Source organism: Merops nubicus, unplaced genomic scaffold, assembly GCF_000691845.1.
Source record: "Merops nubicus isolate BGI_N331 unplaced genomic scaffold, ASM69184v1 scaffold18825, whole genome shotgun sequence".
Classification (NCBI taxonomy): domain Eukaryota; kingdom Metazoa; phylum Chordata; class Aves; order Coraciiformes; family Meropidae; genus Merops; species Merops nubicus.
The window spans coordinates 825-19,478 of record NW_008610538.1 but is presented as its reverse complement, the minus strand read 5'-3'; the positions used below and the strand labels follow the sequence as shown (position 1 = coordinate 19,478).

Genomic DNA, 18,654 nt, shown 5'->3' with positions numbered 1-18,654 from the left:
GAAGTGTGGAAGCGGCGGTACCACGTGTTTTCCTATGGTGGTGTGGGGTCTTTTTCTCCTGAAGTACTCCTTTGCTGACCCTGAGTAGGCAGATCGTGTTGGGGGGCTCCAGAATATGGCTTCTATTGCTGGAAATGGTTTATAGAAGTCTGAACATACCCAACACTTAGGAAAGCAATCAACAGTATGAAAATATTCTGGTTTATGGAAGTAGATCATTGTTTTAGTTCCTTTGGGAGGGGAAAAGAATTATTGCCTCGGTCCTTTAAGGCAGTTTGAGAGCCACATAAATGTTTTCACAGTGACTTAAAACTGAATTAAAGCCAGAGCAAGAATGTTTTTGTACAGTAACGGATACTCAATGCCAGAAAGTTGATTAATATTACATCTCTTTCCAAACATGATCTATGTAACAACATGAGGTTTGCATTGGAATAGCTGGCTCGGGTTCACAACATTGGCAAGGCTCCCTTTTCTCCTTCTAAAAACAAACCTTCTCCCTTTCACTCTTATCTTCCCTCTTTGTTTTGGATAGTTTTATGAATGTGCAATCACTCGCTTTACGCAGCGTGAGCTCTGCAACACGCAGCTTTCGTGTACGTGTATGGTCCATGCCTGCATCTTCCAGACACACACAGCAAAAGGGTTCAGACATCAAGAGACTCTCTGGCTATCTCAAGTATAAAGCATAGCTGGTGCAGGAAGAGTCTCCAGGAGGGCTTCAGAGAGAAAGATTTGCCCGTGGAGTCACCAGTTGGCTGAACCCAGTCCAGTAATTCTGCTGCTTACACAGTGAGAGCCTGATTGTTGTGTGTGTTATAAATTGGCTGCCTGGATGTAGCCTGTAAAATATTTGCGTGCAAATTCATTTGTGGGAATACTTTAGAAACTTGCTGAAAACACAATAAATGTGTCGCTCACTACGGCGTCAATTCCTATAGTAAACTCTTAGTTACTCTGTAGTGACTGAGCATATCTGTGGCTCTCTTTGACCAAAACTTCTTAACCCACAAATCTAGCTGCACCTAGTGCACTGCTTTGCCTGGGGATTCCTCACAAGAGTTTGAAATGAGATCCCCCAAAGGCCCTGTGTGGGATCCTGGGTGAATGTGGGTGCCCAGGGTCCCGTTCCCCCAGCACAGAGAGCACTGTGACACCTCCATGGGGGCCACACCTCCCATAAGCTTCTGCTCTGCTGCCAGGGAGTGTACTGGTTGTTTAAAACCCCCAGTGCTTGGGGGATTTGGATGGAGTGGTTCCATTTCTTTGCGTTTGTTCATCACTGCTAACCAGAAGACCCACAAGTATTTCACTCTGGGACTCTTATTGTTTCAGCTTAATACTAATAATAATTGCTTTGGAGGATGCAGCGTTTGAGAATGAGCATTCGGATATATACAGATAAAAGAGCATCCATTTATTCCATTTCAAGTGTCTGAACACTAATAATTTAGTTATACTTTTAATTATTTGTTAGTAGTGCTCTTACCTTTGACTAAAAGCTGTGCTGGAAGTGTAGAACTGATTAAGGTAGCATAAAATAATCATAATTCAAGACTACAAAAGATTTCTGCTTTAATAACATGAGCTTCACGGCTCATGTGGATTGGACTCCTTTTTCTGTCTTTCTGGGTTTTAATGAAATTATTGCTTCAAAGATGAAACCTTTATTGACTTTCTACTTCCACAAGGAATAAAAAAACCCAAACCCAACAGAGCAGTGGATATTGCAGATGTCAGAGTTCTCTCTAGGATGGGAGGTTAAGGCTGGGGTGTACCTATATCTGGGCTTAGTAAAGTGTGAGGTAAACCTCTTCTGCTTCTCTCAATGCCTCCAAAAGATTGAATTGCTGGCAGACACAAAGGAGAATGCAATTTGCTGCATAAGAAGACACAAAAGAATTAGTAATAATTTTATTACTGGGACCAAATCTGATTTAACAATATTTAATGCATGGTTTTAGGTTTGAGGGGGGTTTATTGCTTTCTTTCCTTTGAGAAGTGGTGTTTCTGTCTTATTATGAGTTACTCTCCAACAAGAGATTTCTTGGGGGGGCTTTATCTTTCTTAATGTTTTCATCTTTTCACTGAACAGTCTTACTAGCTATTAGGCCCAAAGTTTAATACTCTATTGTACTAAATAATTTACTTATTGTCCAAATAACTTCTACATTGTTAGTCAGACAGGAGAAAAATCATAGTCTGAGGGATTTCTTTTCCTCCCCCTCAAATGCTTGGCTTGTGATAGTGTTTTGTAATTAATCAAGTTAACATTTTGGTACTTGTTCACATAATATGTTTGTGAATTTTGCAGAATTTATTATTGCAGAAATATTTTTTATCCCTATTTTTAGAACAATGCTGTAGGTGTTGGAAGAAACAAACACTGATTTTTATAGAAACTGATACCATCTACTGTTTAACTAGAGCCAGCCTGACTAGGACTGGTTTGCATCTTGTCTCTCCCTTTTTATTGTATTTTCAGGCTTTAAGCTTTTTAAGCTTTTCCTGTGAGACTGAACATTTTTTCTCTCCCATTTCTCTCTTCCCTCTTTCAAGAATCTTACAAATTAAGACAAAAGATAATTACTCAGAGGGTAAAACTGGCAGGGTTCCCACGACACTTAAAATTAACGAGCTGTTGCATATAAAATATACCTTGTCTCATGTTCGCTGGCTTGGTTTTTTTCACGAACCATAAAAGCGCACAATTTGGCTTTTTGGCTGTGTTTTCTGTTTTAGTAATTTTCAGCTTAGAAAGTGGCAACTGAAGAGAGAGAACTAATCCCTCTGCCTTACCGTTCCGACGTGAGGCGGTGAGCAGAGGGGGCTGGTTCCCTCGGAGGGAGGGCACTGCTCGCCGTGCTGCCGGAGCTGCCGGCGGGGGCTCTGCTGCAGCTTAGTAAAAATAAATAGTCGTGCCTTGTGCGTCTGCAGAGCCTGCCCTCTGATGGGAGAGCTCCTTCCCAAGGAGGATAAATGTCTTGCCGTGAACTCCCCGAGAGGGGCTGGCAATTATTATCAGTTCCATCACTAGAAATGAGACACGGAGGTGACGGGAGTTTCACTGGAATCCCCCAGAAATCCTGGGCTGGCGAGGGCAGCGCCAGTTGCTCCTGAGCTCGGGAATAACAGAACCACCAGGGAGTCTGGGGGGGCTTCTCTCAATCTTACTCCATTTATGCAAGAGGGAAGGAGGAGAGGAGGAAGAGCAATTGCAATTCTTGATTTTTTACATAATCTGTCCAGCCCATATAACCAACTGAATATGATCAGTGACTGGAATAACAAGTGTGTCAGCAGCTTGCTGGAGTTTTGGCATTTGGAGGTGTGGTGGGAAGGTAGGTAGCTGGTTGGGAAGGTTTGGAGGTAGGTGTCTACTCAAAAAAATTGTACCTTAGATGGCCCTGTTCTGTCCAGCTATTATTATTGCTACTATTAATGCTGCTACTGCTGTAATACTACAGGACATCTGTGGAGACTGCTAAGCTTCACAGCTGAGATAAAAAGGTGTGTGTCGTAGGTAGATCCAGCCTGGTGATGAAAGAAGGCTATCATTTAACAAGAAATCAATTACTTCATTAATTTTCATTGATATTCCCAAACAGATGGTGTGTGTTGTATGTACTAAGTACAATTTTTATATACTTGTGCTATTAAGTTTTTATGAATTTTCTTATTTACATCCTTTCCTAAACCATGGCAAAAAAGGCAGGGGTAAAAAGGAAGAGTAGATGAGCAGAGAAGGCAGGAGGACACGTGCCATTGTGGGTGTTGGATCACAAGCCTCATGGACCTCTTTCAAGTGCTTCACTGAAGAGAGGGCAGCACTGACATAAATTCACCACATATTTGATTAAGAAACAAATAAACAAAGAAATGTGACATATTTTTTTACCTCAGCTTTTCATGTTCCCTGACAACTGTTCTTAAGTAAATTCAGCAGACGGACAGGAACAAAACTTGCTGGGATAGACTTGTATACATTTACATGATATTTATTGTACAAAAAATATGGTTTGGGTTCTGTGCTTTGCTTGTTCCTTCACTTCAGCAGAAGGCTGGGGTGCTCAGCATAGGGCCCAGCATTCCTTTATGTGTTGGGTTCCAAAATGGGTTTAGTATTTTCCTTTCTTTGCAGAAGTACCTTTTTCTGTCTGCAGCTTGTGTGCTATGTAGGCAAACTGCTGTCAGTTTGGTTCAGCACTTTGTATATTGATGAAAACAAAACCTACCTTTTCATGGATTATTTACTTTCTTTTGTTAATGTAAAAAAAAAAAAAATCCTTTTTCATTTAGGTTATGTTTAGAATTCCCTCACTGCGACAGCAAAAACTTAATTAAAACTGTCATAAAAATCAAACTGATAATTCTAAAATTAGGTCAATCCAAACAGTAATACTCTTTGTATGTTTTAATTTGGATATTGAAGATAATGTGTGTTAACAAGCAAAGGAAATCCTGTAGTAAATCATCTGTTCATATAAAGAAATATGCAAAATCATGTTTCTATTTCGGTATTGATTCTACTCTAGACAGAAGAAGATGCTCACTAAATATCCAGCACTGTCAGCAGAGAAAGTTGGCTTGTTTCAAATGAAGAGTTTTTGGTCTTGTATGTTTGCCCTATTTTTTTTTTCCTTAATAATCTGATTTTTCTCTCTTCTCAGTTTTCAATGGGTCCAGCAAATCATCAAAGGAGAAAGAACCTGCTCAGAAACACAAAAGCAAAGAGGCCACACCAGGGAAGGAGAGGAACAGCGAACAGAAGGCTGAAAGCCGAAAAGACCAGGCTGCTGCTAATCACCATCCTACTACAAACACTGGCTCCTCCACGAAAGGGCTCACTGCTAGCAACCACCACACTCTTCATAGATCGGCTCAGGACTTAAGGAAACAGGTAATGAATTGCACTCCACTGTGCAGAGATGGGAAATGCAGGCTTCTCAGGTGCTAGCTCCATTTTCCACTGCCTGGCACAGGAGCAAACATGGCAATCCTTAAAAGCATGCTCTGGAGACAACAATGAGTTAATTTTCAGCCAAAGAAAGAGAAGGAGAGGAAAAAGAAAAGTGGTATCACTTTTTAATACGTGGGAATTCTGCTCAGCCATGCTTTACTGCCTTTTCTTTATATTATCCAGTGTATACATACGAAAGAGTAAAGTTCACATCAGCATTTATTAAACCTCTCTGACTGGCCCTCGTGTTGGCCTCTCTGCTGACAGTGCCAAGGCTGGCAGCACGTGGAAAAATGAACTCTTTTGTGTACTCTGGTCTGGTCGGGTTATCTGGGAGGCTCCTGGCATTGTAGAGAAGCTGACACCATGCTTGGGCATCTTGTATTGCATGTGGGCCACACAAACCTTGGAGCCCAGGAAAAATGTTTTGCCTGACGCATAAGAAAGGTGCTTCAGGATATACCTTCCTTCACAGTGGATGTACCAGGTGGGGAGAAATTCAGAATTTCAGATTAAATGGTTGAAAACTAGCAAGAAAAAATCAGCAAGAGGTTTGTCTCTGACTGATTTGAAGCTGAGTGTGGAAGTTTAGCAGACCCATCTTTTGGTGGTTGGGACTGGTGTTAGGGCAGGATGTGTCTCAGTCTATTTTTAATGAATGGATCAAAGGGCTTCTGAAATAGCAAATGTCAAATAATTTTTTATGAAAGCCTTTCAGACCCCCTGGTCAATGTCCTCAGTCTGGGGCTGGGTTAGCAGCTACCTGCTCCCATCTTTTGGTGGTTGGGACTGGTGTTAGGGCAGGATGTGTCTCAGTCTATTTTTAATGAATGGATCAAAAGGCTTCTGAAATAGCAAATGTCAAATAATTTTTTATGAAAGCCTTTCAGACCCCCTGGTCAATGTCCTCACTCAGTCTGGGGCTGGGTTAGCAGGTACCTGCTCCGGGGCAGTGCGGTACACAAAGCTTCCTGTGCTTAACCCTTGAATTTTTTCTTTCTGTGGTTAGTTCTCAACAGGCCAATTAGAGACAGTTCTTATTTGCTGGCATCTAAAGGTTTTTCTTCTAAGTAGTCTGGCCTGGGCTTCAGTGGAGCTGGAATTGCCATCTTGTAGGGCTGTCAAGACCTTGAATGGCACCTCTCAGTCACAGGCTTGGAAATTAAGAATGGCAGAAAGCAGAACGGTGGTGCTCTTGCTGAGGACATCTCTCATGCCTTGTGCTTCTGTGGTGTTTAGCTTCTCCTGAAAGGCCTCCACTGGATTTGTATTGCCTTCTAAGTCAAATTTGAGATCTGAAGTCTATCAACAGTGTATTACTCTCTACCTCTGTAAGACTTCCATTCTTTATTCTCCCATGGCACTTTTTGCTTCAATCATCAGCTTGAACGGCTGCCTTCTTTTGCATCCCTTTGGCTGGCTTTTTTGTGACTATCAGCATCCTTTGGTCCTTGCTGTGACATGCTCTACCATGAGCTCTTCATCTTGAACAAGTTTCCCAAAATGCAAAAATGCACTTCATACTTCATCTTAATTATTTTAACTCACTGAAACACTTGTTTGAAATGCTTTAAAGTTGTATCATCAAAGGATGAATGGTTAAAATTCTTATGCAAGTCAACTGCCATCGCTTATAAAGGCATTTCTCAGAGGAGAAAAGACAAGTGTAGATGAATTTTGTCCATGATACAAGCAGGTTTTGCTTCACTAGAGTATTAGATGTTTTCAGTTGTGTGGTGCAAAATGGAGAGAGAGACTCTAAAGCAATGCAGTGCAACCAGCAGTCCTGTCTTAAAGACATCTCACAGAGTGTGTGGTCCTCAAGCTTCATGCAGAAAATAAGGGGGCTGTAAGTTGAGATGATTATTTATTTAAAATAATAATAAAAAGGTTAGGCATTCAAAGTTTCTTCTGCAACCCACAGTAACATAAGTACTTTCTTACCAGTTTTAATGGCAATGTGGCTGTAACTGATTAAAGGTGGGCTCTGCATTCTGCCTGACAGACCTGGCTTTCTGCAGAACCTTAGACTTCTCTGACATTCCTGAATTTCCTGTCCTTGTCCTGAGTCTTTGTTGACGTTTTTAGTATTTTACAAAAGGAGAGTTGCTTTCCTAGGGTGCCAGCCACATGTTCCTCTTCCTTCCACTATGTTTTTGCTCCTTGTTCACATGCATTTACATGGTTTATTTATGTGTGGTTTTGTTCAGGCTTGCAGAAAGTGAAGGCAGAACACTAGAAATTACCAAGATTTTATTTTTTCTTTTCTTTCTTTCTTTCTGTCTGTCTGTCTGTCTTTTTTTTCCTGGTGTACCCTTGCACTTGTCATGTGTTTTCTCTCTTTCTTCCTCTCTTGCTATCTTCCCAAATCTCCTACTTCAAAGGGGTTGTGGGCAAGGGAAATATAGTTCAATGGGGCCCTCTCTTGGCCTCATATGGTAATTTAGCTCTGCACAACTATCGACACAGAAACATTTTTATGAATGAATTCAAGATCAGTTGCATATCTTGAATTTGTCTGGGACCAAAACTGTCATTGGTATTGGTAATGTTGCTCCTGTTACTGCGGTTGTTGTCTGACAAGTTGTTTGTTGGTTTGATTTTGTGTACGTGTGTGTGTCTGGAGGCTGGATCCCAGGAGCTGTGCAGAGGTGTGTATGTAGACGAGTGCAGGTTACTGCACGGCTGCGTGCTGGCCCCCTTTGCTTTTCAGAAGATGACAAAATTTAAGCTGTATCATAGCATCTTTTATTTTACTGCAAGCGTTCAGACCACGCTTCACTTTGCTGAAGACAAATATATGTTAGCAAAACTGAGAAGATAGCTGAAAAGGAAAGATAAGGTGTATTGTTCGTATCTCTGGTTTCACCTTTAGCTCAAGACGTTGTGTCGTGTAAGGCTGATGTCAATCACTTTGTTACTACAAGGTGACCTGCTTAGCAGGTGAGGGAAAGGCTGTGTGTGTTGTCTACCTGGACTTTGCACTTAAAGCCTTCCACAGTTTCCCACAGCATTCTTCTGGACAGTCTGACTTCTCATGGCTTGGATGACTGTATGCTTTGCTGGGTAAAAAACTGGCTGGATGGTCAGGCTCAAAGAGTGGTGGTGAATGGAGTTAAATTGGCAGCTGGGCACAAGTGAAGTTGCCCAGGGATCAGCACTGGGCCCAGTTCTGTTTAATATCTTTATCAATGATCTGGACGTGGGGATTGAGTGAGGGCATCCTCAGTAAATCTGTAGATGAAACCAAGGCAGGGAGATGTGTCTATCCACCTGAGAGTAGAAAGGCTCTGTCAAGGGATCTGGACAGGTTGGATCGATGGGCAGAGGCCAGTGGCATGAGGTTCAACAAGGCCAAGTGCTGGGTCCTGCCCTTGGGTCACAACAACCCCAGGCAATGCTGTGGGCTTGGGGAAGAATGGCTGGAAAGCTGCCCAGTGGAGAAAGACCTGGGGGTGTTGGTTGACAGCCAGCTGAACAAGAGCCAGCAGTGTGCCCAGGTGGCCAAGAAGACCAACAGCATCCTGGCTTGTATCAGAAATAGTGTGGACTAGGGAGGTTATCATGCCCCTGCACTTGACATTGGTGAGGCCACACCTCAACTACTGGGTTCAGTTATGGGCCACTCACTACAAAAAGGACATTTGGGTGCTGGAATATGTCCAGAGAAGGGCAGTGAAACTGGTGAAGGGTCTAGAGTGCAAGTGTTATGAGGAGCAGCTGAGGGAATGGGGGTTGTTTAGCCTGAAGAAAAGGAAGCTGAGAAGGGACCTTCTCACCCTCTACAGCTGCCTGAAACGAGGTTGTAGTGATGTGGGGATTGATTTCTTCTCCCAAGTAACAAGTGATAGGACAAGAGGAAATGGCCTCAAGTTGTGTCAGGGAAGGTTTTGGTTGGACATTAGGAAAAGTTTCTTGATTGAAAGAACTATCAACATTGGAACAGGCTGCTCAGGGCAGTGGTGGAGTCACAACCCCTCGAGGTGTTTAAAAGACGTGTAGATGTGGTGCTGAGGGAAATGAGTTAGTGGTGGACTTGGCAGTGGTGGGTTAATGGTTGAACTGAATGATCTTAAAGGTCTTTTACAACTTAAACAATTCTGTGATTCTAGTGGAATTAAACTGACTTTTCTTATGCACTCAGTGTAAGCAGTGCCTTGAGATGGAGCTGTGGCATAGACTCTAGTTTGGTGAACTGCACTTTTGGCCGTGTGGCCAATTTTTTAGGCTGACTCTGAGAGTCTGTGTTTGGTTTGGGGGAAGACATATGAACACTAGAAAGGTAAGGAAATGCCTACCACAATTTCTTGTTTCTTTTGGTTCCAATCGTCTGATGGGTCCTCAGATACAAGTACAGAATGAGAATGTGTAGGTGATGACTGACCAGTCAGAGTTTCACATTTGTCAGTGTGAAACCCTGAATCCACCTGTTGCATTGATTGTGGGCTATGACCACATTGTTTGTTCCACTTCTTTCCAGATGGAAGACATTTGTTGCAGCCTATTCTTGTTTGAAGCATGGTCTGTTCTGGTCTCCATAGTACTGCTGTATATTAAATGTTATGCTGTCCTCTCTGAAAACATTCCAGAAACCTGTGGGCATTTGGGGAAGGAAGAGAGAGAAGCAGTTGAAGACCATCATGTTGACTCTGCGCTAGAAAGATGGTGGTCCTGAGGAAGTTTTCAGCAGTGTTTCCTTCTTGTGGAGTCTCTATAGTTAGCAACCAGAAATAAGTTCTTTCTTACGGTGTTTTCGAAGCTGTCTTCTTATTTCAGGACTTATTCATCATTGGAATAACTTCACTAAGTTTGAATAAAAATGCAAAATAGTGTGCTTATAATCTGGGATTGGAGGTTAGATGGCCAAAGCTTATGTACCTGTTCAGTTCAGGATTTGGCCCTGAGAGATGGAAGCTTTTGTGGTGTGGAGGTATTCTAACACCTCTAAACAGTTGTGATAAGTTGACATTTTCGTAATGAATTCAGTTTTCCAGAGTTTTGTATCTTGGCAGTTTTAATTCTGGCCTAAAGCTGACTCTTCTGATGCCATGTTTGCCTTTGAAGAGGAGGAGCTGTGAAGATCTGGGCTTTCTCCATGAGCACTTTCTCCATGGCTGTGTTTTGTTTTGAGGCCCTGTGTCACCACCACTTGCTGAAGGAGTACCCTGGCTGGTCCTTCAGACTTCTTGTCACAACTTCTTTAGAAAAAAACACAGGAAAGCTGGAGTGGCATTGTACCTCCACACAGCCTGACTGCTCACTCCGAGGTAGTGTCCTGGCTGTACCTGACAGCCCAGTAGTACACCTGTGGCCTACTTGAAAAACCTTCTGGAAAACCTCCTGTAGAGGAGACTCCACAACATCCATCGTCAGCTTCTCCCAGGTACTTCCTCTTCTACTAGTGAGCACATTTTCTAGTTGTGCCTTAGGTCATTGTTGTAGATAATTAAAAGGTTTTTTTCTTCTTTTTTTCCCAGTAAACATGAAAAGAGCAATTGCTGTCCTTATGCAGCAGAAGACTGCTACAGAGTTGCCCCACAGTCAGCTCTTTCAAACTAAAATGTTTCAGCTCCCTTGGTTTTCCAGTAAAGATGATATTTTCCAAATATCTGAGCATTTTTACATTTTTAGACTTGATCCACTGTCAGAAATTTTCTTATAGTGTGGGCCTGATTCTGGGTCCAGCCCTGCTTACGAAAGCCTGTGCTCCCAGCCCTTGCTTTTGGTGTTCTTAACAGCAGGTCTCAGAAAGTGAGTTGCGTGCTCTGTACAACTGTCATGTTTTGTAGCTTGCTGTGGTCCCCAAATATTATTCCTCCCCTGCATGTATTTGAGTTGTCCTTTCTAAAAATAGCACTTCCTCTTACTGTGGAAATGTTCTGAAAGAAGTTCTTCAAGGTGGCCTTTGATTTTCACCTTGTCTTCAGCGTGCTTACAGCCCCTTCCAGGTGTGTGTCACCAGCAAATCTTATGGTAATCCAGGTTACCAGTGGAAGTACTTGGAAGAACCAACACTAAGACAAGTACCTGCAGAAAGTCATCTGCATGCCCTCCCAGGATGGCAGTGAGCTATGACAACAGTGACTTCTCTTGAGGGTGACTAATCCCTTGTGAAGCCACTTTAGAGTAATTAAGTCTGGGACATGTCTCAGGAGCTTGTTTGGTGGAATGTCATGTGGGACAAGTGACTGGAGCCCTACTGAAGCAGAGGTGCTTCCTTACCTGCTCAGCCAGGTATCTGTCAGAAGATCATTAAATTAGCTTGGTGTGATATTTGGGCAAAACTATTTTTTTTTTTTTTTAAATCATTTATGTGTTTGCAAATTAACTGTTTGATGATTTATTCCAGAACAATTTCAGGGTTTGAATGTAGACAGACTGTGCTTATTTCCAGGAGCCATGCCCTAAGTCATCTAGGTACACTTAACTTACTGGGGTTGCCTTCCTGGCTATTTTCTGAACTTAGTTACTTTGTGTGTCTGGTAAGTATTGAGGCAGTGGTTCTTTTGGTGAAGACTAAGGCAAAAGAAGCACAGACTCTTCAGCCAGACTGTTGCATTTGTCTTCCTTCCTCCTGTGGTGCTTGATCTCCGCTGCTCTTTATTGTCGTTATACTTTTAAGTTATTTATAAATTTTTTTTTGTTTCATTTTGTCTCTTGCTAACTGAAGTTTCTCCTTGACCTTTTTGGTTTTACTCATTCATGCTTTTGCTGTACCTGTATCGTTGCACATAGTCACATAATTGTGTTCTGACTTTTTACTGTGAATCTTTTCTAATTTTCCAGTCATTAGAGAACTTTGTGAGCAGACAAGAAGGGCTGTGCTTTGTGTCCTCCTGCTGAGTGGGAATTGCTTTGGGTGTTGCAAAGCAGTGTTTGATTGGGAATGTGATTTAGGTTTTTGCAAGTTTTTTTGTTTGGGTTTTTTAGTTTTCTTTTTTTCTTTTTCTTTTGTTAAGTCTGTTGTCCTTTCTCTGTTGTCACGTCTTAGAATTGAAAACTCATTCCATGTTCACTGTCAGCCAGATTACCTTCCCCTTCCAGTTCTCAATCAGTTCTTCTCTATTAATCTAGATGAAATCTGTAATCGATGTTCCTGGCTATTTATAAAGCCAGAGACGTTCAGTGCTGGCTCTGCCTGCTGCAGGCAAGAGGCAATGTCTCAGCAGCTCTCTACATTTGTCTGCTCTGCAGCATGAAAAAGTGCTGTAAAAGTCAAACTCAGGCCTCCATTTCGAATGCAGAGTCCTGCCTAAATTTCAGGGGAAATGGTAAATGCATTTTCTGTTAGCAAGTATTTGCTTTCCAGATGATATCTCGTACATCCTTGGAAACCTCAAGGCAAAAACTCACGTTATCAGTTAACTGGATTTTCTTTTAAGTGTTTCTACCTTGGAAGGACAAGAATATGGATGGGTTTTAAAAGGATGTTACTCCTTCGCCAGCTTCTGGAGCACAGAGGAGCAAATGCACACAGTAAATGTGTGTATACACAGACTTGTGTGTGTGTGTGAGCAGAATCCCCAGGTTCCAGTTCCTCTTCTGCAGGTTGATTAATGCAAGACCACAGCATGATCTTTTCCCTCTCTATTTGATCCCTATTTTATAACATTTAATCCCTACTTCAGAAGTGACTGCAATTCTTGCATTTATTTGAAAGAAGCTGCCATGCTTACTAACTCAGCAAGGATTCTGAAATCCCAGAGGGACATATTATAACTTTGCAGGAAGAGTGTTATTCACCTGAGCGCTGATGAGGGGTGATTGTACTGCAGGCTTTCACTTTGAGCACTTTTATCCATGTTCCTGCTTTTTGGATGTGTTTTTCTGCACTCAACAGTAGTTTAAGGAGGTGAGAAGACAATGTTTAAACTTGTTTAAATGCTGAAATTTGTTTGAGGTTTAAACTTGGACTTGATTTTCTTAGTAGTGGGGTTTAGCTCTTGCAGTGCTGGGCTGTCACAGTTCCCTTTGAAGCTGAAGGTTGCTTTCAGTGCTTAACAGATCTTATAGTTAAAATAGAAATTACAGATTCATAGCTGGGTTTCAGTGCCTAACAGAAAGCTGCAGGGACCAGCAGCTCTAAGTTGCAATGACGTGTTACGAAGTGATGAATATGATGTAGTATCATAATAAAATAATAATAAAAGATTATAATAATAAAATGTGTGTCAGCAAAACTGCCCAGATAGCAAACTTTAAAAAAATCTATTGGACTACTGCATACATTTTTATTTCAAATTACTGACTTCAGCAACAGGATGCCTCCCAAGATTTAATATGTATGACAGACTGGATCCTTCATGGTCATCCTGCTCTGTTGGGTGTATAGTGTGTTCAGTATCTCTTTTTATATGTGGGTATGTCTAGAGAGGAGATTGGTTTGAATCTCAGTGTGTTTTTTTTTTTTCAAAATGTGCCCAGTGCAGTTTGAGTAGATAGTATACACTGACTGGTGGGTCTGCTAAGAAGTGGTAAACTGTGTGTGCACCTAAGGGAATTTGGGTGTGAGAGAGATAGTGTCTGAGGGCCAGAAAAAGACGTAATGGGGTCTTAATTTGTAAACGAGACTACCTGTGTTTTGTGCTACCGTAACAAGCTTTCTGGTAGACAAGGTAGTGCAAGGAAGAGCCGGGACGCCGTGGCTGAATGGTGACATTATTAATTTATTTTTCTGTTTTCTGTTTCCTTCCTTCTGCTCCCCCTGCAACAACACTCCTGGCCTCGCAGGTTTCTAAAGTCAACGGGATCACTCGAATGTCATCTCCGAGTGCAAATGCAGCCAGTGCCAAAAAGATGAGAGAAGTCAGACCTTCACCGTCCAAAACTGTGAAGTACACTGCAACAGTGACAAAGGGAACTGTCACATACACCAAAGCCAAGAAAGAACTGGTCAAGGAAACCAAACTAAATCACCACAAACCCAGTTCACCTGTCAACCACACAATCTCAGGGAAAACAGAAAGTAGCAATGCAAAAACCCGCAAACAGGTGCTATCCCTTGGAGCATCCAAGTCTAACAATACCGCTGTCAATGGTGTGAAAGTCAATGGCAAGTTGAACCAAAAGACATGCACTAAGGAGGTGGGGAGACAGTTGAGGGAGGGGCTGCGCAATTCGAAGAGGAGGCTGGAAGAGACGAGTCACGTGGACAAAACACAGTCGCCCACCAAGAGAATGAAAGGGGCCGTCAACTTGGCAGAAGCTGCCAGCAAAAAGGCAGCCGGAGAAAAGCCTTTGCTGAATGGACACCTTAAAAAGGAAGTGCCAGAGAAGAGTTTGGAAAGAAATAGGCCGAAAAGAGCCACTGCTGGAAAGAGTACGCCAGGGAAACAAGCACATGGCAAAACTGAAAATGCCTCCTGTGAAAATCGTTCTACCTCTCAAGCGGAGTCCTTGCACAAGCCACAAGACTCAATGGGAAAGCACGAAAAGGGCAGTAGTAAGTCTGGGTGGGGGATGCTGGGGGAGATTCCCATCCTTAGGCCCTCCACCAAGGAATTTCATGACCCACTGATATACATTGAGTCAGTCCGAGCTCAGGTAGAGAAGTATGGGATGTGCAGGGTGATTCCTCCTCCAGACTGGAGACCTGAGTGCAAGCTAAATGATGAAATGCGGTTTGTGACACAGATTCAGCACATACACAAGCTAGGCAGGCGCTGGGGACCCAACGTGCAGCGACTGGCCTGTATCAAGAAGCACCTCAAATCTCAGGGCATTACCATGGACGAACTCCCACTCATAGGTAAGGGCTGTGGTCTTGTTGGCCTTTTGCTGCTGCTTTGCAGTGTCCGTGTACAACCTTATGCTGCGTTTGCCTTTATGCTTAACTGAACCCCTGTTCAATCAGCGCTGTAGAGCTCTGGGGCTCTCCCTTTAACCCATTGATGAGGCACGACACAGGTAGGTTGTCTGAGAGCTTTCCAGAGGGACTCTGTGTCACCACTTTCCTCCTGCCAGCTCTTCACTTCACCCAGGGGAAAAAAATGCTGTATGGAGTCTGGTCTCCAGATTTCAGGATCTCCTCCTTTCCCTGCTGTTTATTGTTGTAGGTAATACAACTATGGATATCGATAGTCTCCATTCTAATGTTGCCTCTGAATATTTTCTGGACCATTCCAGAGATGTTTTCCAAACAGATTGCCATGCTGCCAAGCTTTACTACAAATATTTTTTTTCCCACCCCTTCCTTTAAAAGCATTTAACCAAGGGGGAAAGAAAATATCTCGGAACTGACTTCTGTTTGGGTACTCAGACACTTAAAATCACAAATTTGCAGTGACCTGCTGACATTTAACAACCATTAAGTGTCAAGAATAGGCAGTAAAATGTGGTTGATTGCAAAATGGAGGTTTCATTATTTCTCCCAGCAGGTGTCTGCCAGGGCTAATGCCTGAGTGAGAATCACTTATTTAACAGAATTCTTGGTTTATGGTCTGCTGTCAAATATGACACGTGACAAAAATGTGACAATAGTTTGTAAAAACACAACAACCGCAGCATACAAATGAACTAGTGAATGAGCCACCTCCATCTCTAGTGCCTTTGCAGCCAGGACATAGTAACAAACTTGTGTTTTTCATTCTCCTTAGCCCTTCCCTTTGTTTTTGAAGTGTTTTGAGTCAGAGCTCACAGGACCTGCATGTTGCAACTTGAGGCTAGAGTTTTGCCTTTGAGGCATTATTGGATCAGAGGCAGCTATCGACCCTAGTTGGATTAAAGGACACACTTTTCTGTTTAAACTGTTCAGAACACTATCCCCCCCCTCCTCTGTTTTCAAACTTTATTTTGGATCACATATGGTCAGTGAGTGAAAATGGGTAAAAGCTCACAAAGAGATTGCAGAGCTCGTGGTGGACCGATGCAGGGTGCAACAGAGAGAGGACAGAATTGAAAGAGGAGGAACAAGGGCTAGCACTCTGTTGCAGTAGCCGTGCAAAAACGTTCAAGGAAATCTGAAAATTAAAATCACTCAAGCAGCAATAAGTGAACATTTTGTATGCCTAATGTATGCAATGGTTGTATGCTAATAGAGGAGAATAATGAATTAAATTTACATTGGCAAGAGAGAGGAGCAAATGTGCAAGACAGCTCGATTAGCGCTCCTGGAGCAATGTTAACTTTTTAATGAAATACCTTAACTTGGCATTAAGATGGCATTACTCTTAATTATTTGTATTATTTAAGCACCTAAGAGCCTAATTAATAGGCAAGGATTCTGTTCTGCTGGGTGCCATATAACCAGAGCAAATGGTGGTCTCTTATAAAATTTGCATCCTATGTATCCTTTCTGCAGTTAATTTCCTACCTATCTTGTGTTTAAAATTCAGAACAAAATGGGGAAAAGAAGCTGGAGACCACCAGTGTACGAAGATGAGAAATCTGTTGGTTCCAGCAGGAAAGATATAAAATAATCTGTGGTGATAAATGCACACTTATTTAAGTAGACAGGGCCAAATCACATTCCCATTGAAGTAAGTGGGAGTTTTGCCAAGGATTGGTGTAGTGCCAGCATTTGGTATTAAATGCATACCTGAAGATTTAATATATTTTTTTTTCATTTTTGAACAAGCTTGCTCACTAGGCAATTTAAAAATATTCCTAACTTAGTGAAATTAAGACAATTTAAAAAAAAAAAAAAGTCAGAAGCTATTTCTGCCTAACATGTTAATACGTGCCAGGTCTCCTATTTAAGCCATTTTTCTATAGGTGCTTAAATGGAGTTGAAACTTCTTTTTTCTTCTTTTTTCTTTCCCTTCAGCCTTTCAAGGAAAGTTTAAGCCACATCCTCAGGTCAATCCTAGAAAACATCAGCCTGAGCTATAAACGCTTCCCAAAGCTATGAGTGTGTGAAATGGAGTTATAATTGAGATCATTTTGTAAACCTGAGCCGTAGCCGGCGCTGCGGAGGATGTGCCAGCTCCACGAGGCCCCGGCTGAGTGATGTGCCACTCCAGCTCTGAGATTGCAGAGTGATTATGAGCGATCATTCCGTGATGCAGGAGAAAATTGCATTCCTTAAATAGCTCATAAACAGTGTTGAAACTAGGACCTCGAGCTGGCGATGGGCTGTTTGTCCCGCTGGAGAGCACGTGGGGCGTTAAACCTGGGCCACGCTGCTTCGGAAGTGAGGAGTATGTTACTCAGCTGTATGTAGGTCGCTGAATCTATTGGGATGGAAAGCGGTCTTGAATTATGCCTTCAGCTTATTTGTGAATTGTGCATATACCACGCTAGGGCAAAAAAGGAACAGCCTGTAATAGGGGCCAGCTTGGATGTTATGGGAAAGATTAAGGAGGAAAGAAAGAAAACCTTCCAAACTCTTTTTTTCCCCAGTGGTGCTTACCTTTTCTCAGCTTCAAGACTTAACCATTTTGACAACTCCCTCCCCTCAAAATTACTAAACTGAATAAATCTGCTGTCCCATGGCCCTGCCTCCACCCTTCTCATATGCTCCTCAAAGCCTTCGCCTTGGTTTTGGCTGCAGCCAGAAACCTTTTCCCCTCTTTCCCCACCTCTGCCCAGCATTAGTGAGCAGCCTCAGTCACAGCCTTTGTCCTCCCAAAACACTGCCTGCAGGGTGACACTGCTGAGCCTCCCTCCTCACTGCTCTGGCCCGGGTGGTGGAAGAGGGGAAAGCAGAAGGAGGAACAGTTGTGATCCATTATGAGCCATCCAAGGTGCAGCACTGAGGAGCTTAAGAAAGTAATACTGTTTGCACTAGCGAGAGAGATGAGACGCCTCGACCTTCAGGTGTTGTAGCTGGGCATGCAGCAGGGAATACCTCCTGTAACGCTGCCCCTTGCACTTCTTTGTTGTATAAGAACATTCCTAAGTGCCCTGAAACTGCTGTGGCATAATGATTTTTCTACTTCTCTCAAAGAAAAAAGGGAAGGAGAGACAATGTGGCGGCAGCAATGTTGGCGCAAGTTTTGTATTAATTCTCTTTTTTCCTTCAGCAGCACCCTGTTGAATTGTAGGTGGTCTTTGGCCTGTTTCTTCACTCTTTCTACTGAGGATTTATTTCTGTGCTTTGAGAATATTTATGATGTTTCATTTATTGTTCCTCACCCATTTGGCTGCTTTTTATGCTGCAGTTTGTGTAATACTCTTGGTTTTATTTTTTGACTGGAGTGTGAAATGTGCTAGTCATCTTAAAATGTAAAAAACTATAATGAATATAAAATATGTATGGCCTCAAACTGGAAGAATAATGTGTCTGGAACTTTTTATACAGTTGCAGGCACCAAACTCAAACAACCCCCCACCTCCCTTGGGGTTCTTTAAAGGATTTTTCTACCTGTAGTGAAATTAAGGATATTACTGTGCTCCTTTTAAATACTGTGTTCAAAGTGTTGTGCAGAAACCACCATGAGATAATCGATGTGTCACCTCCAGAAAGGATAAGTGCTTGTCTTTTTGATTGCCAGTACCCATCTTGACACTTGTTTTGCTTCTTCCTTATGTAAAGCAGACGTGGGACTGGTGGTGGGTGAAGGGGGGTGGGAGTGTGGGGGCTTTTGAAGAGCTGGGTGACTGTCTTCTCCCTGGACACTGGGTAGCGACCAGGAGAAGGACACTTTTCAGGAGATATCTGGGGGTGCTCTGAGAGGAGGAGGGGATGAAACTGGAGGAGGAGAGTGGATTTAACCATAGGGAAGGCTGTGGCAAAGAGCAAGATGTGCTCTGCT

At 42.6% G+C, this 18,654-nt stretch overlaps 1 protein-coding gene across 1 annotated transcript in view; it reads left to right on the top strand.

The window, feature by feature from the left end:
* Positions 1–18,654, top strand: part of LOC103773577 (protein Jumonji-like) — a gene marked incomplete at its 3' end in the record, with an annotated part of 102,881 nt that overhangs the window by 83,406 nt on the left and 821 nt on the right. The window contains 2 exon segments of the mRNA XM_008940953.1: positions 4,671–4,900; positions 13,691–14,708. Of these exon segments, the coding sequence (XP_008939201.1) occupies positions 4,671–4,900; positions 13,691–14,708 (1,248 nt within the window).